This window comes from Arachis duranensis, chromosome 2, assembly GCF_000817695.3.
Source record: "Arachis duranensis cultivar V14167 chromosome 2, aradu.V14167.gnm2.J7QH, whole genome shotgun sequence".
NCBI lineage: Eukaryota > Viridiplantae > Streptophyta > Magnoliopsida > Fabales > Fabaceae > Arachis > Arachis duranensis.
Window position 1 is genome coordinate 78,898,257 of NC_029773.3, and position 27,332 is coordinate 78,925,588.

General features: G+C 40.6%; 3 protein-coding genes across 7 annotated transcripts in view; all 3 read right to left on the reverse strand.

Annotated features, from left to right (window-relative positions):
• Nucleotides 1–88: 88 nt before the first annotated feature.
• On the reverse strand, nucleotides 89–3,560 carry LOC107475213 (pentatricopeptide repeat-containing protein At2g17525, mitochondrial-like). Its single transcript, XM_021135665.2, is given in 4 exon segments — nucleotides 89–1,096; nucleotides 1,098–2,297; nucleotides 3,067–3,195; nucleotides 3,293–3,560. Coding segments are annotated over 2 exon segments (1,893 nt in total). The 5' UTR covers nucleotides 1,983–2,297; nucleotides 3,067–3,195; nucleotides 3,293–3,560.
• A 2,305-nt stretch (nucleotides 3,561–5,865) lies between these two features.
• Nucleotides 5,866–27,332, reverse strand: part of LOC107475283 (disease resistance protein RUN1) — a 37,190-nt gene continuing 15,723 nt past the window's right edge. Inside the window, exons 1-8 of one of the 5 annotated variants that reach the window (XM_021135649.2) lie at nucleotides 14,147–14,825; nucleotides 11,152–12,193; nucleotides 10,685–11,034; nucleotides 9,267–10,371; nucleotides 8,744–9,022; nucleotides 7,600–8,397; nucleotides 6,650–7,111; nucleotides 5,866–6,214 (exon numbers count right to left, since the gene is read on the reverse strand). In XM_021135649.2, the coding sequence (XP_020991308.1) occupies nucleotides 6,170–6,214; nucleotides 6,650–7,111; nucleotides 7,600–8,397; nucleotides 8,744–9,022; nucleotides 9,267–10,371; nucleotides 10,685–11,034; nucleotides 11,152–12,193; nucleotides 14,147–14,601 (4,536 nt within the window). In that variant the 5' untranslated portion in view covers nucleotides 14,602–14,825 and the 3' untranslated portion in view covers nucleotides 5,866–6,169. Of the gene's footprint in view, nucleotides 6,215–6,649; nucleotides 7,112–7,599; nucleotides 8,398–8,743; nucleotides 9,023–9,266; nucleotides 10,372–10,684; nucleotides 11,035–11,151; nucleotides 12,194–12,659; nucleotides 12,792–14,146; nucleotides 14,826–27,332 lie in introns of those variants that run through there. The other 4 variants (XM_052257422.1, XM_052257424.1, XM_052257423.1 and 1 more) reach the window with 4 other exon arrangements.
• On the reverse strand, nucleotides 24,765–26,615 carry LOC127744821 (uncharacterized). The gene is made up of 2 exons (XM_052257427.1): nucleotides 25,871–26,615; nucleotides 24,765–25,620 (listed from the first exon to the last, which is right to left on the reverse strand). The coding sequence occupies exon 2, from the start codon at nucleotides 25,616–25,618 to the stop codon at nucleotides 24,770–24,772; it is 849 nt and encodes a 282-aa protein (XP_052113387.1). The 5' UTR covers nucleotides 25,619–25,620; nucleotides 25,871–26,615; the 3' UTR covers nucleotides 24,765–24,769.

A 27,332-nucleotide genomic window follows, 5' to 3' on the forward strand; every position in this document is an offset into this window, starting at 1 on the left:
TTAATTTGGAGGTGTAGTGTATTTATTTGATTGATGGTTGTTCATATTGTTCAATAAAGTCATTGTCCCCCTAGCATTCCCCATAGTACTATAGTAGGTCATGTACGTTGATCATATTCTTATTTTTGAAATAATTTTCTTGGCTTAGATTCAATAGCAGTGAATTCCAAATAAAATAGTTAGGAATGATGCCTTTTTCTACCATTTCTAGGAAGAGTTGCAAGGCTTTCTGAAGATCACCCTTCTTACATGTAACATTAATCAAAGGACCATAAGTTTCTGCATTGGTTTCACACTCTCTTGCAGTGATATCTTCCATGAACTTCAATGCACTTTCAACTTTTTCTTGTCTGCAAAAACCTGCAATGATTGCATTAAATGTAGATGGAACTGGAAAGCAGTTATTGGCAGTCATTTCATTCATAAGCTCAACCGCTTCTCGGATGCAACCGTCTTCAGATAATCTGCGAACTAGGCAATCATAAACTAGAATACTTGGAACTCCACCTTCATCAATCATCTGATCATAGACCCTCTTTGCATCCTCAATACTCCCCTGCTTACAATGTTTGAAAATCGTCATGCTTCTGTCAACAGCTCTTGGAAACATCTTTCCTAACTTTGTTAGAAATTCAACTGCTTCATCAAAACGGTTCTGCTTGAATAGACCATATATTATGCTATTATAAGGACTAATGTGCCCTCTAGAGCCTTCTTTGCTTTCCTCCATCAGCTCCAAAATTGAAAAACCTTCATTGATTCTTCCTTTTGAACACAACCCTCTAATTATCGTGTCGAATGTAGCAAAGTTCCATTTGATCCCATCTATTTTCATGTCATTAAAAAGATCCAAGGCCAAATCTAACATCCCAGAATAACAAAAACCAGATATGAGTATGTTATAAGTGTCTACATTTGGAAGACACCCTCTACTCTCCATTTGCTTCAGGAAATGAATCCCAACTTTTACTTTTCCTACATCACAAAACCCCTTTATCAAGGTGTTATAAGCCACAACATCAAGTGAAGCCCCCATGCACTCAACTCTGTCCAAAACCTCAGCAGCCTCCGTTAAACGGCCGGCCTTGCAAAAGACCTTCCACAACCTTAGTCACGGAGACAATATCAGGAACAAAATCCATGGCAAAGCTCTTCTCCAGCATCACTAAAGCCTGAACTAAATTCTCCTCTTTGCAATACCCGGATATTAAAATGTTAAACGTGACATCATTCGGTTCCACCATCTCATACATCAAGCTTCTAGCCCTCCCAACTTTTCCATTTCTACAAAGTGCATGAAGCAAGGTGTTGTAAATCACAGTGTTTGGTGTGACCCCTCTACTAGACTTTATCATTTGCAAGAGCTTAAAGCCCTCACCAATCCTATTGGTCAAGCAGAGCCCTTTCATCAAGATCCCAAAAGTATAATCATCCCCGAATACCCCAGACTCCATCATACTCTTCCTATAAAACTCCCTAGCTATGTCAATGTCCTCCTTCACAAGGACATCAAGAATGGAGTTGTATATCTTCAAGGAAGGGCTGCTATGAAACTTGTACACCAAGTCCAGGACCTTGATGACTGCACGAGTCATGCTGGCACGGCCGAACCCCCGGACAATTGTGACGAAGATTTCATCGCCAGGAGGGGTGCCGATTGAGTCAGACATTTCGTCGAGCAGTTGCTTAACATTGTCAAAACGGCGGAAAGTACATAGCTTATGGATCAAGGCACGGTATGTGGATTGAGAGTGGGTGAAGTTGGGTAGTGAGGAGGCCCATCTGAAAGTTTCAATGGCCTTGGAAGCGGATTTCTGTTCAAGAATTAGGTGGCAGACATGGTCCTGTGATGGGGTAGCAGGAGCAGAAGCAGAAGAAGTTGATGAAAGTGAACGAATTTGGAAGGTGAGAAAACGCATGAGAGTGAAAGATTTGGATAATATAGAATTTTGCAATGCGTTGTAGAGCTTTGGGGGCGGCATTATTTGAAAGGGCCAACAAAATTTACAAAAGGTTTTACCTTTCAAGTAAATGAATCTGTTTCTGGAAATGGGTTATGTAAAGATAGTAACTTTGATTTGATTATAATGGTTTTAACTTGGTCCATGAAAATCCCATTTACGCAATGGCCTAAAGTGTTAGATCCAAGATTGTACGATGTTGTAATGAACTAATTACCATAGTTGTCAGAATCAAATCGATCATTGAATCGGTCAAATTATTAGTTGATCGAATCGGTCATATTATTGGTTTATTAGTTTAACCACTAATTACTGGTTGAACCAATAAAATCAATCCTACATAAATAAAAAATATAAAATAATCAATCAACAACTATTAAACCTAAATTAATATAAAATACATGACAACAATCAATTATCAATTTCTAAAAATACCTAATAGAAAAATTTCAATTAGCATTAAACTTACATTAAAACAATTAAATAAGAATAACAATCAAATATTAAACCTAGGGGTGTACGCGGATCGAATATGGCCGAAAATTCGATCCGATCTGCACAATTCCCATCGGATCGCATCGGATATGATATCTGCGTTTTTTTAGTGTCGGATCGAATATCGGATATATCCGCATAATTAAACCTTTTCTTTTTAATCATATTTCTATGTAAAAAATTCAATAAAAATATTTCTTTCACACCTTTTAAACTTATTTATGATCGGATCGTATCCACAATTTTCGGATCGAATGCGGATATTTACCGCGAATCCGCAGATACTATCCGATCCATAAACCCCCCTAATTAAACCTACATTAAAACAATATCAATCAAGTATTAAACCTACATTAAAACAGCAATAATCAAGCATTAAAATAGCAACAATCAACGACAACAATCAAGTATTCTATACAAATTTCAATTAGCATCAAATTTCTATTTTAAACTTGCATTAACACAACAGCAACAATTTATACACAAATTCCAATTGCTTTCAAATTTGCTATCAAGTGTCATTCTATACAAATACGAATTCCAACTAACATCTCTTTATCTATTCTACACTCTACACTACATTGAAAAAAAAAATAAAATAAAAACTCACCTCTGCAGAAGTCCAGAAACATAACCAAAGCTTAGTGTTCCAATAAAATGTAGTATTTCGATACAGAACAAAAGCCAGAAGAGGCACAAGGCAGAGATTGTCAAAATCAGCAAAAGATAACCATTGCAGCTGCATTAAAACAAAATCAGCAGTAAAATCATCCAAATGGCCAAATCATTAAAAATTAATGATTGAATAACTAAAAAAAAATTGAAAAAAAACTCACCTTGATAACACAGAGAAGAGGGAGACAGACAACCGAGCCACGGCCGGCGGCACAGCATAAGCACAACGGGACGCGTGCGGCAAGATAACACAGAGGAAGACGCGTGTGGCGCGGTGGCGCAGAGGAAGATGCGAGCAGCGCGGTGACGGGGCGGCGAGAGGAAAGAAATCAAGCTGAGGTGAAGCGACGACGCAGCAATGAGGAGGCTAAGGCGACGAGGTAGCAAGTCAGCGATGAGGAGGCTGAGGCGACGAGGAGGCAGAGGAGCGGCTCTATTTAAATATTTAAATTTAATTATTTTTAAGATGATAAAATTTAAAATTTTATAATTTTACTTAATAAATTACCCATTAATTTATTATTAAAAATTCACAAATAATTTTAATCATCAATATTTATAATTAAAAAAAATCGAAATGCTCATGCTCATGCTCGTAAATGACAAAAACATAATGTTTTACCACTAACAGTTATTTTAGTTTCATAAAAATTATAAAAAAATAATAACAGAATAAAAAAAATCAACAACAAAAATTAACAATTCTAGATTAAAAAAATCAGTATAAGCAACTCAGAATTTAAAAAATTCCAGCATAAACAATGGAGTGAAGCATACCATGGCACAATAACATCAACAACCAGAATTAACAAATCAGAAAAATCAGTATAAACAATTCAGAATCAGAATCATAGCATAAACAACTCAAAATCAGAAAAATTCCAACATAAATAATGTAGTGAAGCACTATACCATAGCATTATCAACAACTGAGAATTAGAAAAATCAGCAACCAGCAACTCAAAAATCAGAATAAATAAAATTAACAAAATAACCAAAAATAATTTTTGTGAAGTTTCTAGATGTTATATGCTCTATACGTTCCAGACAGGATCCAACCATTCTTAATTATCTTAATTTTTGTTAAAAATGTATAATTATTTATTTTAAAATTTGTAAAATATTTGTAACTTTATTCAACTTATATTTGAGTTTGTTGGTCTTGTTATCAGATTATTTTGGTCATGTCTCATTTTGGATTGTGACACAATTGGGAAGGTGATGATTTTGTTGACCTGGCTATTTATGCAAATGGAGGCATCGACAATGCTAAAAGCGACCAATTTGATGAAGCCAAACATAGCAGCAATGAGAACATGGACATCAGGATAACAAGGTCAACAAGGAGACAATGGGGCAAACCATTTTGGAACAAACAAAGTAGAAGTTTGATGAATTTATCTCTCATTCCAATAAAGAGCTAATTAGGAGATATAAATCGTCTATATTTATGGTTTTAGAAACCCATAGTTTGTTCCAAAAAGTGTGGAATTTGGTTTCTGCAACTAAGCTCGCTGTCCACTTCATTGGTTCTTTTTTTCAAGCAATTATTGTTGAATTTGATTCCGTTCCATTGAAGTGGTTATGTCCAACCGGTAATGGAAATCCAATCCCTCAAGTAAGAGAGCATTTATGGCAACATTGAAGTGGTTCCAAGCAGTATCGGTTTCTCATCATGGTTTTTACTTCTTGAAGATGGATCCAGGTCTACTGAATCTGAAGACTTAGGGAGAGAAGCCAATCTTTTCTTCCAACAATTATTCTCATCAATTGAACCGATTGATTTACAAGTCTTGGCAGAGCAGCAACTCCCTCCAATTGGTTGTAGAAATCTTCTTAAAAATGTTTCTAAAGATAAGGTGAGAACAACTATTATGAAAATGGGATCTTTCAAGGCACCAGAAAGAGCCAGATGGGTTCCAATTCCATCATGAGATTAATCAGAGGAACTGGGAGATGCAGCTAAGTGTTAACTATTTAACTGGCTGGATGGCAAATGATGCATTAAAACAGCAGAGGGGCTATATAAGATGGTTAGAGCCTGAGCATCAGGTGCAACATATTTGGTATCACAAGACTTAAGATAGATTATATATCTATCAATTTCTTTTTTTAATTTGTTGTACACCTAAAAAAAGAAATACCAACAGAAAGAGCTGATTAATGTAATTTTAATTTTAAGCAGGTGACATTGTCAACTATAGGTTAAATTATTAGTACTTCAAAGGTTCAAATGTTTTCCATCATATTACCTTTAGTGAGAACTAATTTGGCTCAAGATTCACAATTTGTCAACTAAAATGATTCATTCATATATTATAAGTTTACAGGGACTAATTAGAGCTTTTTCAACCAAGAAGAAAATGTTTTTTTTTTATATTTTTTTATGTTTTATTTATTTATTTTTTTTGCAATGGTTTTTGAACTATATACATTATTTATAGAGCCTCGGATCATAATCTAAATATGAATAGTAAAATGCTATACATAGATATGCACAATCTCCTTTATACTCATTTCGTATGTAGAACTCAATCTTCTTAGGTGGAAAAGTTTAGATTATAAATCAGACATGGCTTGAATAAGATCTTTTGATTCCATCATTAAAATGTATTCTACTACTTAATAGCATTCTAAAAGTCGTGTGCACCTCTTGTTGCATCCTCTCTGGAGCCAATACTTACATCCCTGTCATCAATTTCACATTACATAAACAGTTTGTGTAAAGTTGGGTACCAGAAAAAGTGAATGACTTACATGAATTATTAACTTGGTGCCTGATAAATTAAAACCATTTAATGATATAGATTTAATAGAAATCAATAAGCATAAAATTTTACTAAAACCTTTAAGAGTATCGTGCATTGAACCATTGTTCGGGGAAAAGTATGTGCAGAAGTTTTTTGAAAAATGATATCTGAGGTTAGAAGGAAAACTTATAATTAGATCTAGGCAACAAATTAAATCTTACCTTTCTTAGCCTACACTTACCCACAGTTTCAACTCAAATTGACAAGTCACACAATACTCTTTGGTGATCATACTCTCTGGAGTTTTCGTTTTCCAAGTGACTTCAAATTTTTCTGAAAAATATATGAACATTAGTTTTATACACGGATCAGCAGAGAAAATGAACAAAAAGTAAGCATACAAATGGAGAGAAACTAAAAGAGGAAAGAACTAATGTGTGATTGAATATGAAGTTTCAATAATTGCATACTTGCTTTATAGTATAGATGAGTAATAGCACACTATATAAGGTGGCAAAAGGAAGAAATGTGCTTTTACATTTCTAAACAAGAAAGACTTTCTAAATGTTGATAATTTCACAGCACTTAATTTGAAGTTCAAAATAGTAGAACCACTCCTGATAAACTTAAAGATAGTAACATAAAGTATAGGAGTCAAATATAAAACAGATATTAAAAGCTCTATCAAAATCAGCCTGCAACATAATATGGACATAAATTTCATATTTTAAAATAACGTTTCTAGATACCTTGAGAATTAGCACTTACTTTTTCATCTCCACCATGAACAGTGACATTTCCATCTGCTACCATATCATCACCACAAACAATATCAATTGGTTCACCATATATGAGATAAACTACTATCTTCTTCACTATGATTCCTAACCTAGCAACAACAACAATCTGTACTTTGTCTCCAGCTTCAAGGTTTGAAATCACTTTATGCCATTCCTCTTCTCTAAGTGAAGCCAATGTATCTCCATCGTAGAGATAATGAGTGGTCTTTGTGAGATTTATGATAAACAGATTTTTAATAATATGGCCTTCAGATGCTTTGATGCTTGGAGATGAAGAGTAGGAGACACACAACATCATTGTTTTTAACTTGCATCCATTCACATGAGGGACATCGAAATTTACAAAAGAACCTTTTCCACTGAATGTTAACCAATCAGGATTATTATTGCCTGGAAGCAAACATTCTCCAGGTACTCTGGCATTAAATTTCTGCATAATCAAAACATACTTTAGTATTCGAAGTTTAAGTATTAGTTGTAATTTTCACGAGTTAACTTTGAATAAGTGAATACTATATATTTGTATGAGCAAAACATCAAAATAGTATCCTAAGGATTTTGATGTTGACAAAATAGGCTACAAAATAACAAAAGAAAAAGTTTCTTGTGGCATCGAAAATCTTTTGAGTTACAATTCTGGTGGTGGTTACTCATTTATAATTAAAGACCCGTAAATTCATGGACCTTAAAAGGTGATCCAATGGTTATAGAAAATAATTTAATATATGGCTGAGCTTTAGCATGTATGAATTTCAATGGTCAGCATTTCCAACAATATTTTGAAATACCTAAAAAAATTATAAAAAAGGAAAGAAATTATAAACTATTTTGATGATATACAACCATTTTAGCATATTTCTATCTCAAGAGTTACAAAAACAAAGAAAAAAAAATGATAGAACAAAGATATAGACAAACCTGCAAAATATTCTCTCTGAGTACCTTTGTGACAGAACAATTCATTCCCATTTGGATTAAAATTGAATTCAAGGAATTTTCTGATTCAGTAACATCACCTTCACTGCAACAACCAAGTGATGATGCACATGATGATACTATCATTTCATCGCAGTTTGTGACATTACAAGTATCTGAAGCTACATCTCCTGTTATTTGGAGTTGTGAGCCACACTCCATCCTAACATTCTGAACCTGTGGAAGCTCTCTGATAATGGAGGATAGGCCTTGAGAATTTCTATTTGGGACTATTAAGGAAACAAGATTTGACAAGTCCAGAAGTGTTTGCACTTGGCGTGAGAAATTATTTGTTGGACAGGTCCAAGACCAAATGATTGAAGGAAACACATTGCGCGATAATCCTTCAAAGTCACACAAAGAAATATACACAATGCTCTTTAATCTTAGTAGTGCATGAGGCACTTGTGTTATGGCAGTTTTATCTGCCATCAAAGTTGTTAATGATTCCATTTGTTCTATGTCTTCTTCTAACTTATCAATCGATGAACATCCTGATAGAATGAGAGTTTTGAGAGATTTCAACTTGTAGATGCTTCTTGGAAGTACACGAAGCCCTGAACACCCTTTCAAATTGATTAGAAGAACTTGCTTGAGATGCTCAATGGTATGAGAAACCGAAGTCAACTTTAGGCAATATTTGAGTATTAACTTTTCAAGATTGGGCATATTTGAAAAGTCAGGAGTTTGTGTCAAGTGTTGAGAATGACTAAGATTGAGAATTTTTAGATTCTTCATCATCTGCAAGAATTTTAAGGAGATGAATTCAAGAACTAAAAAAAACTAGATTTGAATATATGAAAATTCACTTGAATTGTTTTTAGAAATTTGTCAATAGGTATATACTTTTTTTTATAAGAATTTCATTAATATGAGAAAACAGAAATGCAGAAAAGGTGGGGGAATAGGGTTCCCATATAAAAAAACAAAACACAAGACAAACACCTATAAAAATGCAAAGCTCTCCAATCTTTCAACATGTACAAAAAGATCATGAGCTTTGTTTTTCTCACTTGTTATTGAAGTTTTCTTTGTTTGAGGTTTGCTATGTCCAACCACAAAAGTAAATGAAACTCAGAATTTATACCTGACCCTTCTTCCATACTAGGTCGAGTTTGCTATATTTGAAGTCAATGGCAACTAAATTTCCTTGATAAAAGTTTGCAGTTGTATATTCTGGAGGACATTCATGCCAGCACAACCATCGAAGATCTGTTGAAAGGTATTTAAAGTCTCCAACAAGTTGCACATTTGCAAACTGAAGCAATCTCAGTCTCTTCATCTCCTTAAATGCTTCTGTCTTTAACTGAGTTGGATTCAATGACTTTGGCAGGTTCAAAGCAAGTCCCTCAATACCTTTTGTTCCCTACAAATTATAGGAACCAAAAAGTAAACTTGGATTAAGGGTAGCTAAAAGAGCACTAAAAATTTGAAAAGATAGTCAAATAACTAAAACTCCAATCAAATGGAATGATAAAAATTCAAGAGAATAGCATATAATTGAAATTCCACTCCCTTGTTTGAAAATATAATTGAAAAGGATGAAACAAAAGTTTTCACAATATATCATTGTTGTTATATGAATTTGAAAACATACTTGAAATTCTTACCATGTCTTTTGATAATACATTAAGCACTTCATCTGGATTCCACAACCTACTGCGTTCCTCAGGTTTCATTGGCAAACTCTCGCGAATAATTTCTCTTCCCATGTCTCGCAGCAAACCATGCATGCCAAGTTTTCCCTTCGTGTCCACAGTAATAAGGCATCGTTCCATAAGAACATTCATTCCAATTTCAGCTGAATGCCCGCAGCCATTTAATATATCAATTACATCATTTTTGTCCATTCCAATAAAGAAAAATGCTACATCAAGAAATATTTCTCTATCCCTATCATCACTTAGACCATCAAAACTTATTTTAAGCTTCTTCTGTACATCATTGTTTGGAATAGTTTTGAGTTTATTCAAAACACTCCTCCATTCATATACTTCCCTATTAAACAGATGTGACCCAATTACCTCAAGAGCCAGTGGCAATCTCTCACAATATGAAATAACTTCATTAGCAAGTGAATCGAACTCCTCTTTTGGATACGGTTCTTTGAATGCATGCCAGCTAAAAAGTTCAATGGATTCTTTGTCATTTAACTCTTTCATACTATATAACTTGTCAATTCTAAGACAACGTAGAAGATGCTCGTCTCTTGTTGTGATGATTATTATGCTACCGGGACAGAACCATTTACGGCTTGCAGCTAAAGAATTTAGCTGCTCCAATTTGTCCACATCATCAAGTACAAGAAGAATCTTTTTCTGGCCAAGTCTCTTTTCCAATATTGACTTTCCAGATTCAATGTTTTCTACCTTTATTTTCGTTGTCTTAAAAATAGAAGAAAGAAGTTGCTGTTGTAAATAAAGAATTCCATTATCTTGATCCCAAACTTCTCTTATATTTAGGAGGAAGCACCGACCTTCAAACTCGCGGAAAAGTTTATTATAAATCGCTTTGCTAATGGTTGTTTTACCACTCCCTCCCATGCCCCATATACCAAGTAGTAGAGGATTTTCTTGCTGCTGGTCTTTTAACAGTTCAATCACCTCTTCAACACGAGATTCAACTCCTACCGGATGATTAGCAACAAACAGTTCCTTCATGTCCAGCATATGAGTAATATGTTCAACAATGTTCTTAATATCCTCACTTTCATTCCTGCACCATAGGTACTAGAGATTATACAGACAGTAGGAGAAGATTTACAACTTTCTCAAGTTGTTTTAGTTTCATTGTAAGTATAATGTTGCTTAAAGTAAATAAATACATGCAAGTTAGACAAAATTAAGTTGAATTATATCAGTAAGAATTTCATAGGCATTTATATTGGAAGAAGTTAAAGAAAAAGAATTTTAGTATGCAATTCCAAAATTTAGAATTTATACAAACTTGCTAAAAAAAAAACTTTACATATTTAAACACCTGTTGAATAGAGATTTCTCCAAAATATGAAGGATATTAATTAATTTACCTGGATTTTCGGATGACAAACCCTGCAATACACCCGACTTCACGGAGTGCTTTCCTCCAACTCTGCTCCTTGCCTTTTATTTTATCCGGATATCTTTTCATAAGGTTATCAAAAGCTTGTCCAAACTTACCAGTTTGATTTCGCACTTCTGAGGGATCTATATGGTAGAATACTGGCAGCACCTTTTGAGTTTTGTTTCTACAACATATCATGATGTCTTCCAACTCTTGCAAACACCATCTTGAAAATGCATAATTTGGTGACAAAATAATGATAGAAGTTTTAGACTCTCCAATTGCTTTCAGAAGCGAGATTGAGAGATTTTCCCCTCTTGCTAGCCTGTTTTCATCCTTGAAAACATAGATACCAGCATTTTCAAGAGATGCATAAATTCCAAAAAGAGTTTCAAAAACAAATGCCAACTATAAGTCAATTTATGTGCTCATAAACAATAACAACCTACAAACCTGAGGCTCAATCGAGGATTCCTTCATATACATTTCTCTTCCAATGTCTTGTAGCAAACGATTCATGCAAAGCTTGTCCTTGTCAAACCACACAAGACTATGCTCTTCAATCCCTTTAATTGCCCTCGATGCATCGTGATGTCCAGCTCCTTGTAATATCTGACATATATCATTTCGGTCCACTCCAATAAAGAGATGACTCAAATAAGCTAGTTCAAGAAATATTTTCTTTTCTTCAGATCCAACAGAATCTATGTTTTCTTTTAAAACCTGCCATACATCTTGAAAGGGGAATCTTTTGAAGCTGTCCAAAACATTCTCCCACTCTTCTATACTTTTTTCAGATACAGCAGAGCCAACAGCCACAAGAGCCAGTGGCAGTCCATCAGAATATTCAATTGCATAATTAATAAGACTAGAAAAACTTCTTTCAGGAGTGGCTTTGTTGAATGCGCTCCAACTAAAAAGCTCAACACATTCATTGTAGTCCATTTCTTTCACTCTATATATATGATTAACTCCAATCTCATGAAGTCGATCATGTTTAGTTCTTGTCGTGATGATTATTATACTCCCTGGACCAAAAATTTCACGAGTTACTGCCAAAAACCCCAGCTCCAGGTCACTTCTCACATTATCAAGTATAAGAAGTACCTTTATGCAACGAAGTCCTTCCCACCATAACTTTCTTGTTGAGTCAAAGTTATGCGCTTGTGTTTCATCTGGATCTCTCAAAATGAAATGAAGCCGCCTCCTTGTATAATCCGCCACGCTATCCTGGATGTCTGGGACAAATGTCCTCACCTCGAAATTGTGGCTAATTTGATTGTAGAGGGCTTTGGCAATTGTAGTTTTACCTATTCCCGCCATTCCCCATATTGCTATTATGGGGACACCATCTGCTTTCTGATTGTTTAAGAGTTGAATCAAATCTTTCACACGAGAGTCTACTCCCACCGGATGCTTTGCAATGAATAATTTCGTTGAATCTATCAAGGATGTAACACGTCCAACTATATGGCTCTCAACATTTCTGTTTTTCCTGAAAAAAATATAAATATAAAAAATAATCATTAACCGATAATACAAATGATTAGGGATATTAGTTAAGTTAGAAAGTTTGTTAGAAATATTGATAGCTGTCACTATGCTGTTAGGTAGTTATGCCATTGTTAAGTTAGTTAGCAGCACCCTAATCCCTCTATAAATACTAAGTACCCAACTTATATCAATCACTTTTCATCAATAGTCATCGTCAACAACAGATGAAAAATGTTAGGAGCCAACATTTTTTATCAATATTAGCCAATCCTTTGGGCCAACACTTTAATCTGAGAAAAGGACAATTTAGTCCTTGACTTTTTAATCTGTAGACATTTCCGTCCCTGAGCATTGTAAAATACATTTAAATCCCTGATGTTTCTGAAAATAAGACCGATCAGTCCCTCCGTCCCTGAGTCACCCTCAGAGCGGACGGAAAATGCTGAGCTGGCTCCCCCTATACTTACTTGGCTCCACGGTGTTCCCACGTGGCACGTTAGTGGGATAGAGGTTTTGGAAACCGGACACATAAGTCCCTCTCACTCAAAACGACGTCGTTCTGAGTGCTGCCCTAATACTAAAATTCGTTTGGGTCGTTCATTCATGGTGGCGGCTAGTGGTGAGGAGAAGACTTGTTCAGATTTCAGTAATGGCGACGATGGCAGCGTGCGATTCCCTTCTTCGTCTCTCTCTCTCTTGCCTCAGATCTGATCCGCGATGGCAACTTCAAGGCAGGTCGGCGGCGATGCATGGCACAGTGGCGGCTACTTCTTCCTTGGCTCCCTTGTGCGGCGGCTTGGACTGGATGGAAGGTAAACGGCGATGATGAAGCACGAGAACGGTGGCGAGGACCCTCCAGCGGCGCCTCTCTTCAGGAGCGGCAGCGACAACGGCGTGGGGATTCGACGGTGAGGCGTGGCGGCGACAGCTCCTCCCTCCAGCTTGACGATGGCGTGACGGCGGCCCACACCCTACCGGCGACGCATCTCCCTTCTCGGATCTCTCTTCCATGTGTGTGAATGCATTTGTTTTGTGTGTGTATGGTTGATAAGGCAGAAAGAGTGAGGAGAGGAGGGTTGGGGGCTGCGCAGGTGAAGAGGAGATCGACGGTGAGGCGTGGCGGCGACGGCTCCTCCCTCCATCTTGACGATGGCGTGACGGCGGCCCACACCCTACCGGCGACGCATCTCCCTTCTCGGATCTCTCTTCCATGTGTGTGAATGCATTTGTTTTGTGTGTGTATGATTGAGAAGGCAGAAAGAGTGAGGAGAGGAAGGTTGGGGGCTGCGCTGGTGAAGAGGAGAGAGGCGGTGAGGATAGAATTATGGTTAAGGGCAATGCAGTCATTTTACTAAAATTACTTGAGTGAGAGGGATTTATGTGTCCCGTTTTCAAAACCTCCATCCCACTAACGTCACGTGGAACGCCGTTGAGCCAGGTAAGCATAGAGGGAGCCAGTTCAGTATTTTCCGTCCGCACTGAGGGTGTCTCATGGACGGAGGGAGTGATCGGTCTTATTTTCAAGAACGTCAGGGATTTAAATATATTTTACAATGCTCAAAGACGAAAATGTCTGCGGATTAAAAGATCAGGGACTAAATTATCCTTTTTTTCTATTTTTAATTTTTTATACAATTAGAATTTAGGGTTTAGAATTTAGTCTATAATTAATCAAATTTTAACAAAAAAAAAAAAATTTGTTAGTCACGTGGTATTGCTGGTTTTACTCGTTCTCTCTGTCTTTGTTTTCTCTCCCAACTATCTTCAAACCCTCTCAGTCTCTGGAACCTTCACAAACATTGTTCAATATGCACATTTATCAGAGGAACAGGATAAGAATTGAATGAAAAATCACGTTCCACTCTACTTTCCAACAAGCCAAAGATACTCAAAAGGTCATGGCTGATCAAGAATAAAGATCAAAGCATTAAAAAACATGGGAGAATTTAATTACCAGATATCTGAAAGAAACCTGGGTAAAATGGAAGCAGCTTGTCGAAGGGCGGTTTCATAACTCAACATCCTGTTTTCATCCCTCAAGATTCCTTGCAGAGTTCGCGACAAAATCTCCCCAAAATAGCCGCTCAGATTGCATACTTGGGAGGGATCTAAGCAATAGAACACGGGCACAACCTTCTGATCTTTCCTCCGATGACACTCCATTATTTTCACGAGTTCTTGCAAGTATAAGGTTGATTCAGCATAAGCTGTTGTGAAAACTATGATAGAAACTCTGCATCGTTCGATTGCGCCAGATAATAAAATTTTATTAGTCTTGGGCTCGGTGCGGTCTGCTAAAACATGCAGTCCAACACTTTTGAGTGCATCATAGAGACCTGAAATAAAAGGATGAAGGAACTGCAATCCGGAACTAATGTACGCATCATATTCTTGGTTTTGGGAAGACATAGCAGCGACTGGTTAAAAGTGATGCTCTGACTCAAACATATACAAGCTGAGGCTTAGGAGGCTTATGGAGTTATGGAGGAGGCTGGAAGATCTTTTGTCAGTTAGTAGGAAGTTAGAGAAGAAGTAAATAGGGACTTGATACCTTCTTTGTGAAGCAAATCAAGTCAATGATAGTAGTCACTACTCACTATGACACGGTTCGGACTTGGGAATGCGATGCTGTCTCTAACTCTCTATAACACATTAATATTATATGTAAGCATTATGTATGTATGCATTATTTATTATTAAGGAGTGGTAGTGCCAAGCAATTTTTGTGATTTGTAACGATTAAGTAGCTATCAATGATGATTTTAATAATGTGAGATTTTATTCAATGCTGTGGAATTGCTAACTTTTCATTTGCTAGTTACATGTGGCCAAAAAGTTTTATTGTCACCTAAGTTTGACCAAGTAGACCCAACACCAACAAAAATTATTCTCATTAAAAGAGTATGTACACGCGCTCAAAATCTCCAAAGTTGTTCTTCGCGCTCTAAAATAAAAGACCGTTCTTCTTCTTCTTTTATTATTCTCATCACCAACAACACCAACATTTTGCTCACTTTTCATTTTTTATTCAATAATAACAATCAGTAATGCGTATTTATTTTTTGTTAAGTTTTTAGATGTTATATGCTCTATATGTTACCGGCAGGATTCAACTATTCTTAATTATCTTAACTTTTGTTAATAATGTATAATTATTTATTTTAGAATTTATAAAATATTTATAACTTTTTTATTCAACTTATATATTTGAGTCCATTAGTGTTACTATGAAATTATTTTTCTGACTATTAATCATGACTCATTTTGGATTGTTACACAATTGAGGAAGGTGATGAATTTGTTGACCTGGCTATTTATGCAAATGGAGGCATCGACAATGCTAAAAGCGACCAATTTGATGAAGCCAAGCATAGCAACAAGGAGACAATGGAGCAAACCATTTTGGAACAAAAAAGGTAGAAGTTTGATGAATTTATCTCTCATTCCAATAAAGAGCTAATTAGGAGATATAAACAGTCTATATTTATGGTTTTAGAAACCCATAGTTTGTTCCAAAAAGTGTGGAATTTGGTTTCTGACAACTGCAACTATGCTCTCTGTCCACTTCACTGATTCTTTTTTTCAAGCAATTATTGTTGAATTTGAATTCGTTACATTGAAGTGGTTATGTCCAACCAGTAATGGAAATCCAAGCAAAGCTAGGGTGATCATCGGCTCAGGTTCCAAGCAGTATCGGTTTCTCATCATGGTTTTTACTTCTTGAAGATGGATCCTGATCTACCGAATCTGAAGATTTAGGGAGAGAGGCCAATCTTTTCTTCCAACAATTATTCTCATCAATTGAACCGATTGATTTACAAGTCTTGGCAGAGCAGCAACTCCCCCAATTGGTTGTAGAAATCTTCTTAAAAATGTTTCTAAAGATAAGGTGAGAATAATTATTATGAAAATGGGATCTTTCAAGGCACCAGATAGAGCCAGATGGGTTCCAATTCCATCATGAGATTAATCAGAGGAACTGGGAGATTCAGCCAAGTGTAATTCAGATATCAGGTAACTATGTAACTGGCTGGATGGCAAATGATGCTTTAAAACAGCAGAGAGGTTATATAAGATGTTAGGTAGTGTTTGTTTTGAGATACTGAGACAGAGATTGAAAGACTGAGATTCAGTATTGTGTTTGTTAGTTCAGAAACTAGTACTAAAATTTCTGTCTCTGTCTCTAAAATTTCAATATTTCAGTTCTTCCAAAAAGTAGGGACACAGGGACTGAAGTTTTTAAAGATGGAGACTGAAATTTTAATAACATTTTATACCTAAAATACTTTCATTTCAATTAATTAATTCTAATTTTATCCTTTGTGTAAATTAAATTAGAGTTTCATTCTTGTTTCAATTCATGTCTCTTATTTTGCACCAAACAGAATACTGACATTTATTTCCATCACTGTCTCTTATTCTATGTCTCTCAATCTTAGTCTCAATCTTTCCGTCTCTATCTCTCCACCAAACGCTACCTTAGAGCCTGAGCATCAGGTGCAACATATTTGGTATCACAAGACTTAAGATAGATTATATACGAGGGACGGATCCACTTATATGGGTGTGGGAAGCAAATGCCCCCACTATAATTTAAAATTTTATTGAATAGTATATAATAATAATATTTATTTGTTCCCGCTAAATTATTAAATTTGACCCCACAATAATTTTTTATTCAACTTTCGACACTTGATAGTCAATTTGAGAACTTCATATTAGATGTCCACTATAATGATCAATTTTCAAATTTAAATAAAATTAATGTTCTTTCTTAGAAATTGACTAGAACGAATATTATTTATTCATTTGTGTTTCTTCTTTTAAAATTAACTTTAGTTTTTTTCATAATAACTACACTAATTAAATGAATGTTTTCAACTATGAATATCATCAAGAGCTAATTGTATAAAAGTTGAGTTTTAAATAATTGTTTAACGACATATACAAAAAAAAGACATTTTAATTATATTATAAGGTTTCAAAATATGAAATATGAAAAATTAAATTTTAAATTATATGTTATTATTTAAATTATTATTTTAGTATTTTAATTTGTAATTAGATATTTTGAAACATAATCATATTTTATAATAACAAAATATAATTATAACAATAATTATGCTACGTATACATAAAATAATCACTTGTACAGAATAAATCTTAAGATATAAATTTTAAAATATAAAATACATATTAAAAATAAGTTAAATGATATATGTATTTATACATAAATTTATAGTAGATTATTTAATAACTAATTTTTTATGTAAACATAATATTTTTATTATAAAATTTATTATAATGTTATGTATATCGAACTATTGACCTTTCAGATCTAAAGTTCTAATACAATGTCATGATACCACTCATCCCAAAAGCTTACGCTGATTGGAAAATGTAACACTAATGGTTGTATCTCTAATACTCCATAAATCTCCATTGTACACATTGTATAAATATTCCATTGGCTCCCCATACTTTCCCTTTTAATTTTAAGCAGGTGACATTGTCAACTATAGGTTAAATTATTAGTACTTCAAAGGTTCAAATGTTTTCCATCATATTACCTTTAGTGAGAACTAATTTGGCTCAAGATTCACAATTTGTCAACTAAAATATTTCATTCATATATTATAAGGGTAGCTAAAAGAGCACTAAAAACTTGAAAAGATAGTCAAATAACTAAAACTCCAATCAGGTGGAATGATAAAAATTCAAGAGAATAGAATATAATTGAAGTTCCACTCCCTTGTTTGAAAATATAATTAAAAAGGATGAAACAAAAGTATTCACAATATATCATTGTTGTTATATGAATTTGAAAACATACTTGAAATTCTTACCATGCCCTTTGATAATTGTTACGGCCTGGCCCAACATTCGCACGGGTCGATCCGGCCCAAGCTCTACCCGACCCGGTTACGCACCCTCCTACCGACCCGGACACGCGTCCTGTACGGCTAACACACGCGGCCGTAGGACAGAGTCCCTTGGGATATGGGCCTGACTACACGGGGGGCCCATGACTGACATATATATATAGGAGAAGCTGGCTCTTTTCCCGAGGTACGTCATATCCTTCCAACTCTTTATTCTGCCCGCCTGCACATTGCTGACTTGAGCGTCGGAGTGTCTTTCCAGCTTTACCCCATCTCCCGGGAGCGAGGAGGAAGACTCTCACCGAAGCCGCCAGCGGCGTACATCCGCTTCCCGAACGGAAGCGGAGAGCACGCGGGAGGAGTCACCCATAATAAGAAGGCGAAACGACAGGATCATCTACTCCCGAGGCGGACCAACCCGCCGAGCAGCAAGAGGTCACGAGGACGGGGAAGGGAGATCCGAGAGAACACGGCAACCCGTCATAATGGGTGTCACCCCGTTCCACCGATCTATCCTCGAGGTCCGGTTGCCGAAACACTTCGACAAACCAACGGACATGAGGTATGACGGAACTCAAGACCCTCTGGAACACCTAACGGCCTTCGAGGCCAGGATGAATCTAGAGGGAGTAGGGGACGAAGTAAGATGCCGCGCCTTCCCGGTAACCCTAGCAGGACCAGCGATCAGATGGTTTAACGGCCTCCCTCAAGGTTCCATCTACAATTTCTCAGATATCAGCCGTGCATTCCTGGCCCAATTTACAACGCGAATAGCAAAGGCCAAGCATCCTATCAACCTTCTAGGGGTAACCCAGAGACAGGGAGAGCCGACCAGGAGGTACTTAGATCGGTTCAACGACGAATGCTTGGAAATCGACAGCTTAACCGACTCGGTAGCCAGTCTCTGCCTAACAAACGGCCTCCTCAACGAGAACTTCCGAAAACACCTTACCACGAAGCCAGTTTGGACAATGCATGAAATCCAGACGGTGGCTAAGGAGTACATAAACGACGAGGAAGTCAGCCGAGTCGTGGCTGAAGGATGCACTAGAACAGGCGATAAGGGAAGGAAAGCTAGCAGCGTTCTCCCATCTCATCAGGGAGCCGAGAAGGCATTATCGCGATCAAGACGAGGAAAGCAAGACACGCTCGGCCAAGCGGCGACAGGAGCCCGAAGACAGAGACCATGGCCTCACTGTGATAAACGTGGTAACGGCAAAAAACGCTGCACCAAAATCCCGGTCGGCACACAAGAAAGACGCCAAGGTTCTGGCGATCTCATCCCCGCCGGTGCAAAGTTCCAAAAAACCTCCATCCATTTCTTTCGGCCCGGAAGACCAATGGTTCAGCGACGCCCCGGAAAACCCCCCATGGTCATAACGGCCAGGGTGGGAACCGGCCTCGTCAAACGGATCCTTGTCGACACAGGAGCTGATTCAAACATCATGTTCCGCAACGTGTTCGACGCACTAGGGCTAAAGGACGCCGACCTAACGACTCACCAGCACGGGGTTATCGGGTTAGGCGACCACTTCATCAAACCGGACGGAGTCATTTCCCTACCAATCTCGGTGGGACAGATGCAAGGCCGAAGATCGGCGATGGCCGAGTTCGTAATTCTCCGAGATTCCACAGCCTACAACATCATCTTGGGAAGAAAAACAATCAATGATTTTGAAGCCATAATCAACACCAAGCTGCTAGTTATGAAGTTCGTTACCGATGATGGATCCATAGGGACCATAAGAGGAGACCTCGAGACGGCGGTCGCTTGTGACAACGCCAGCCTTTCCCTTAGAAAGAAGTCCAAGGAAGCATCTGGCGTATTTCTAGCCGACCTTGATGCCAGAGTAGAGGACAAGCCGAGGCCGGAACCAGAAGGGGACCTGGAGAAATTTAGCATCGGCAAAACCCGAAGGAGACCTCGAGAAATTCAGGGTCGGCGACTCGGAAGGAAAGCTCACATTCGTGAACAGGAACCTCCCTCATGACTTAAAAGAAACATTGGTGGAGATGATCCGGGCAAACAGGGACTTGTTCGCCTGGACACCAGCCGACATGCCGGGCATAGATCCAAAAGTCATCTCACATCATCTAGCCGTCAAGGCGGAAGCACGCCCAGTGGCTCAACGAAGGAGAAAGATGTCGGCGGAAAGAGCAGAGGAGGTGGCCAAGCAAACGGCCGGCCTCCTAGAAGCAGGCTTCATACGTGAAGTGGACTACTCGACGTGGCTCTCAAACGTGGTATTGGTGAAAAAACACAATGGCAGGTGGAGAATGTGCGTGGACTACTCTGACCTTAACAAAGCATGCCCCAAAGATTGCTTCCCCCTCCCCAACATAGATGCACTCGTCGACGCCGCGGCGGGATATCGGTATCTAAGTTTCATGATCGACGCCGCGGCGGGATACCGGTATCTGAGTTTCATGGACGCCTACTCCGGTTACAATCAGATACCGATGCACCGTCCCGACGAAGACAAGACGGCGTTCATAACGCCAGGAGGAACTTTTTGCTATAAGGTAATGCCATTCGGCTTGAAAAATGCGGGGGCAACATATCAAAGGCTGATGAACAGGATATTCCACGACCTCATAGGGAAAACAGTTGAAGTTTACGTGGATGACATCCTGGCAAAAACAACACGACCTGACGACCTCTTGAACGACCTGGCAAGTGTATTTGCGTCCCTCCGTCAACACGGTATGAGGCTGAACCCCCTCAAGTGCGCCTTCGCCATGGAAGCCGGCAAGTTCCTGGGATTTATGATAACTCAGAGAGGGGTAGAAGCTAACCCGGAGAAATGCCAGGCAATACTTCAGATGAAGAGCCCGGGCTGTATCAAGGACGTCCAGAGGTTGGCAGGGCGATTGACATCACTTTCCCGGTTTCTCGGAGCCTCGGCGACAAAGGCCCTGCCATTTTTTAACCTCATGAAGAAAGGGATGGCGTTTGAGTGGACACCCGCGTGCGAAGAAGCCTTTCAACACTTCAAGGAAATCCTGGCGGCACCTCCCGTTCTCGGGAAGCCAAGGGACGGGGAACCACTATACCTATACCTCGCTATAACAAGCGAAGCCCTGGCCGCAGTACTGGTACGGGAGGACGGGAAAGCCCAACAGCCAGTCTACTTCGTAAGCAGGGCCCTGCAAGGAGCAGAATTAAGGTATAGCAAGTTGGAAAAGCTAGCCTTGGCACTCCTAACTTCCTCGAGAAGGTTAAAACAATACTTCCAAAGTCACCAAGTGGTCGTCAGAACGGACCAGGGGATCCGGCAAGTTCTCCAAAAACCTGACCTAGCGGGAAGGATGATGACTTGGTCCATCGAACTCTCTCAATATGACATACGGTACGAGCCCCGGCAAGCCATCAAGGCGCAGGCCATGGCGGATTTCTTGGTTGAAGTAACGGGAGATCCAGGCGAAGACATGGGTACACGGTGGAAGCTCCATGTGGACGGAGCCTCCAACCAGACCTTCGGAGGTGCCGGGATCATCCTGGAAAGCCCGATTGGAGTTGTGTACGAACAGTCGGTTAGATTCGAGTTTCCCATCTCGAACAACCAAGCAGAATACGAAGCCCTCATAGGAGGCTTAATCCTAGCAGCAGAAGTAGGCGCAAGAAGGCTGGAAATATGCAGCGATTCCCAAGTCGTCACTTCCCAAGTAAACGGCAGCTACCAAGCCAAAGACCCCCTGCTACTGAAGTACTTGGAAAAGGTTAAAAGCTTGAGCCAAAAGTTCGAAGAGGTCACGGTCCATCACGTACCCAGAGAAAGGAACACACGGGCAGACCTTCTATCGAAGTTGGCCAGCACAAAGCCAGGGGAGGGGAACCGGTCTCTCATCCAAGGCATGACAAGAGAACCAGCAATTGCACTGCACATGACAACCCTAAGTTCTTCATGGCTAGACCCCATCACCAACTTCCTAGAACACGGCCAAATCCCGGGTGACGAAAAGGATGCGGCGTGGTGATGAAAAGGATGCGGCGAAATTGAGAAGAGAAGCGGCCAAATACGCCGTCATCCAAGGACAGCTGTTCAGGAAAGGGCTCAGCCAACCCCTACTGAAGTGCCTACGCCCCGACCAGACGGACTACGTCCTCAGGGAAGTCCATGAGGGCTGCTGTGGACACCACATCGGGGGCAAAGCCCTAGCAAGGAAATTAATCCGAGCTGGATACTACTGGCCGTCGATGGTGGCAGATTCCAAAGAGTTTGTCAAAAAGTGCGTAAAGTGCCAACAGAACGCCAACTTTGCCAGGGCACCGGCCTTCGAGTTAAGCTTGCTAACGACCTCACGGCCATTCGCTCAGTGGGGAGTCGACCTCTTAGGGCCCTTCCCGGTAGGCCCTGGGCAGGTCAAATATCTCATAGTGGCAATTGATTACTATACCAAATGGATAGAAGCCGAACCACTGGCTAGCATATCCTCGGCCAATTGCAGAAAATTCATGTGGAGGCAGGTGATAACACGATTCGGGATACCGGAAGTCGTCATCTCGGACAACGGCACACAGTTTACTGACAAGAAGTTCACGGAATTTCTCAGCGGCCTGGGCGTAAGGCAAAGGTTCTCTTCGGTAGAACACCCTCAGACGAACGGACAAGTGGAGTCCGCCAACAAGGTTATCCTTTCAGGGCTGAAGAAGAGGTTGGACAATAAAAAGGGTGCTTGGGCCGATGAACTAGCAGCGGTTCTCTGGTCCTACCGAACGACCGAACAGTCATCCACTAAAGAAACTCCTTTCCGACTAACGTACGGTGTGGACGCGGTGATACCCGTGGAGATCGGGGAACCAAGCCCGCGGTTGCTCCTAAAGGGAGTGGAGGAAACCGTAGAAAAGGACCTGATAGATGAAGCCAGGGAGATGGCCCATTTGACAGAAACGGCGCTAAAACAAAGAATGGCTCTGCGCTACAACACCAAAGTGCTCAAGAGGGAATTCGAGCCAAGCGACCTCGTCCTAAGGCGGAATGATATCGGCCTACCGACCCCCGGAGAGGGCAAACTAGCGGCAAACTGGGAAGGCCCCTATAGAGTCAAAAAGGTGATGGGAAAAGGAGCCTTTAAGTTAGAAAAGCTTGATGGCAAGGAGGTCCCGAGGACATGGAACGCGGACAACCTCAGAAGGTTCTACTCCTAGAGGACGGAACGACACGCCGGCTAATCTAGCTAAGTAGTTAATTTGTCATTTGAACTTTATAGTAACATTCAAGCCCTTTATGTGGTTACCGAATAAGATATACTTGTGTAAATTCTCCACCCTATTTTATCTCCGCTTTTCAGATAAACCATCTCGTCATGACTAACGACGACGTGCGGCCCGGGACTGATCACCCCGGGAGATCATCAACTACCGTTGTAACAAATAACTACACGAAAGGCCACGGGCCGCCGGTATAAACGACTACAAACCAAAAACGGTTAATAGGAAAAATAACATGATCAAGCGAATAAACGACAACCATAAACCAAAACGGTTAGAAACGATAACGCGATCAGACGAATAAAAAAAAAGGTTTATCGCGACAACACGAGCAAGCGACCAAAAAGGTCATTGTTCACAAGCCAGAACGGCTAAAATCAAGATTATTCACAAGCCAAAACAAAACGGCTAAACAAAAACCTTAAAACAAAGGATTCATTTCTTGGGGACATCGACAACTTGGCCATCCTTAATGATTTTACGAACGCCGATTGCCGATGTGTCGAACTCGGGAGCGATGATTTTGACCTGAGCCTTAAGAGCCTCTTCGGTCGCCAGAATCGCACCCTTCCCCTGTTTGACGACGTCTTTATACTTTGCCTTCCATGTCGCCAGTTCGGCTTCTACGGCCTGCTTCTCTTTTTCCACTTCGGCCACACGCTTTTGCGCCGCGCCGACCTGACCCTCCAAGGCCATTTCACGCTCGACCAAGCGTTCAACCGTCGCGTCCGACTCTTTCTGTTTCTTCTCAGCAGCTGTTGCCTTCTGTTCGGCGGCGGTAGCTTTCTGCTCGGCAGTGGTGGCTTTCTTCTCGGCAGCGTCCAGTTTTTCCGAAGATTGAGTCAATTGCTCCCGAAGGGTTTCAACTTCACTTTTTAGCTCGTTGTTAGCCCTCCCGGTAGATTCCAACCTCCTGCGAAGAGACTCCATCCCGGACAATTCGAACTCGGCCTTCCGAGCTATGACTGCGCCGCGCAGGAGAGTGCGATACATCCACCTCGCCTGCCCGGCAAGGGATGATTCGTGGAAATACTCCTCGGTGCCAGGAATCAGCTGGGAGTCTATGAAGTTCCCGGCGTCAAAGTTCCTTTCCATGACAGTAAGGACACCCTCAGGGCTAGACAACGCCGTGGAGGCCTTCTTCCTTTTCTTCGGGTTGGGGACCTCTTCCACCTCAACGTCCGGGTTAGTCACGGAACCCCCAGTTCCAATCACCTCGCGGAGAGGGGAGGCATGGATTGCCTTGCCACCTTCAACCGCGGCACCTTGAGCCGAGGTGCCAATCCCGTCGGTTGCGGCACTCTGCTCGGGAACATCCTTGCCCTCCGAAGGAGCATCAGGCCCCTCGGGGACGGGCTGCTCGTCACCCTCCTCGTCGTCACCACCGCCTAGAAAGGTTTGAAACAAGTCGGGAAGACCCGTCACCGACGCAGACATATCCACTGCAGGGAAGCAAAAAAGGTCGGTTAATCGCCACATGATATCAATAAAAGGAAAAAAAAAGGGTAAAGAGCAAAGTAAAAAGCTTCTCACAAATATAATCACGACCGGACTCCCGGTCACCCATGAGGAGGTGGGGATTTACTTGGTTCCTCCCAAAAACTGCCATCAACACCTCGGCAATCTGCTTATCCACCGCCGACATGCCTCTATAGGTTACCTTAATAAAAGTATTGGACCCTGCCCCGAAACTCCAATAAGTCGGGATGAGCCGTACCCCCTCCAAAGACAACCAAAAGGGATGACGACCTTTGGCAGGGCGGACCTTAAAATATTTGTCCTTAAACCCATGGTAAGAATCTTCAAACAAACCGAAAATCTTCCGACCTTGGGCAGACCGGAAGGACATGAACCCTTTCTTGTGTTTTCCCTCCTTGGAAGGGTTTGTGAGGGTGAAGAAGAAGAGGTAAACATCCACGGACACCGGCAGTTCGAGATATTCACAGACCATCTCGAAACAGCGGATCGAGACCCAACTATTCGGATGCAACTGCGACGGTGACACGGAAATTCTATTTAAAAGCGCCATTTGAAAGGCTGAAAACGGAATACGAACTCCGACTTGAGTGAACATGGCTTTGTAGAACCAGATCCAGTCGGCGACTCGGGGGTGGTGGAAGTTGATTTCATATAACCGCTCGTGAGGAGCCGGGACGAAAACGTCGTAACTAGATTCCTCGTCGGTCCCTCCGCACAAGTACCCGGCTTGTCGGAACTCGGTGAGCTCCTCCTCGCCCATTTGGTTGGGCGAATCCTTCAAATCGGAGACAACCCAAGCATAGGGATCATACGCCGCGGGGTTAACGGATGCCCGGGAAACCGTGCGAGCCATACCTACATGGGGGACCATCCAGTCAGTCTAAGAGATCGGTTGCTCAGGCCGAATACAGACACTACCCCCACGACTCCCCGACCAAGGCCAAACGAGACTAAAACACGAAAAGAACAACAAAAAACCTACCCTGGAATGGTACTTTCCCCCCTAACGCATCTAGTCGCAATCAAAAGGTAACGCAACAACAGCAAAGACCAAACAACAACGCGCAAAAATAATGCATAAAAGGGAGATTGATTCGAAAGTTACCTAAATTGATGAAAGGAGATGAAGTTGCAAGTCTGGGAAAATGCAGGAAGGATGAACAAGGACGTCGCAGCAACACTCTGAGATCTTATGTCAAATGAGAAGGAAGAGAGGAATGGGAAATGTGGAAAACTGCAGAAACATAAAACCGAACAGTTTAAAAACTGCCTCCCCAAAAGCGCGAAACACTTGGGGGCAGAATAGTCTTTTCAAACAGGGTTTTTCCACCCCATTATGAGCATTCAATGCTCGGCGCAAGGAACGATGCAATGAAACGGTTGCTTGTGCAACCAAGGGACACGCGCGTTGGGGGCATACCCTTCCCACGAGAGGCCGATCAGACGAGACACGAGACGACGCGCCATCGGTAGCTCCCACGACTACCATTGGCGCGTGGGGGCACTGTTACGGCCTGGCCCAACATTCGCACGGGTCGACCCGGCCCAAGCTCTACCCGACCCGGTTACGCACCCTCCTACCGACCCGGACACGCGTCCTGTACGGCTAACACACGCGGCCGTAGGACAGAGTCCCTTGGGATATGGGCCTGACTACACGGGGGGCCCATGACTGACATATATATATAGGGGAAGCTGGCTCTTTCCCCGAGGTACGTCATATCCTTCCAACTCTTTATTCTGCCCGCCTGCACATTGCTGACTTGAGCGTCGGAGTGTCTTTGCAGGTGGCACCCCCCTCACCACTCCTCCAAGACAAGCGCTCGGCTACTCGACTACCCGCGAGCAGTGCGGCCCAAGCTAAGGCGTCCTCACCTCTACATCCGTCCACCCGATCTGTTCGGAACCCGACAAACGAACAATAATACATTAAGCACTTCATCTGAATTCCACAATCTACTGCGTTCCTCAGGTTTCATTGGCAAACTCTTGCGAATAATTTCTCTTCCCATGTCTCGCAGCAAACCATGCATACCAAGTTTTCCCTTAGTGTCCACAGTAATAAGGCATCGTTCCATAAGAACATTTATTCCAATGTCAGCTGAATGCCCGCAGCCATTTAATATATCAGATACATCATTTGTGTCCATTCCAATAAAGAAAAATGCTACATCAAGAAATATTTCTCTGTCCCTATCATCACTTAGACCATCAAAACTTATTTTAAGCTTCTTCTGTACATCATTGTTTGGAATAGTTTTGAGTTTATTCAAAACACTCCTCCATTCATATACTTTCCTATTAAACAGATGTGACCCAATTACCTCAAGAGCCAGTGGCAATCTCTCACAATATGAAATAACTTCATTAGCAAGTGAATCGAACTCCTCTTTTGGATACGGTTCTTTGAATGCATGCCAGCTAAAAAGTTCAATGGATTCTTTGTCATTTAACTCTTTCATACTATATAACTTATCAACTCTAAGACAACGAAGAAGATGTTCATCTCTTGTTGTGATGATTATTGTGCTCCCAGGACAGAACCATTTATGACTTGCAGCTAAGGA

What these genes read in the sequence shown, in the direction of transcription:
- LOC127744821 (XM_052257427.1), bottom strand. Translation starts at nt 25,618, where the DNA reads ATGGCTCGCACGGTTTCCCGGGCATCCGTTAACCCCGCGGCGTATGAT.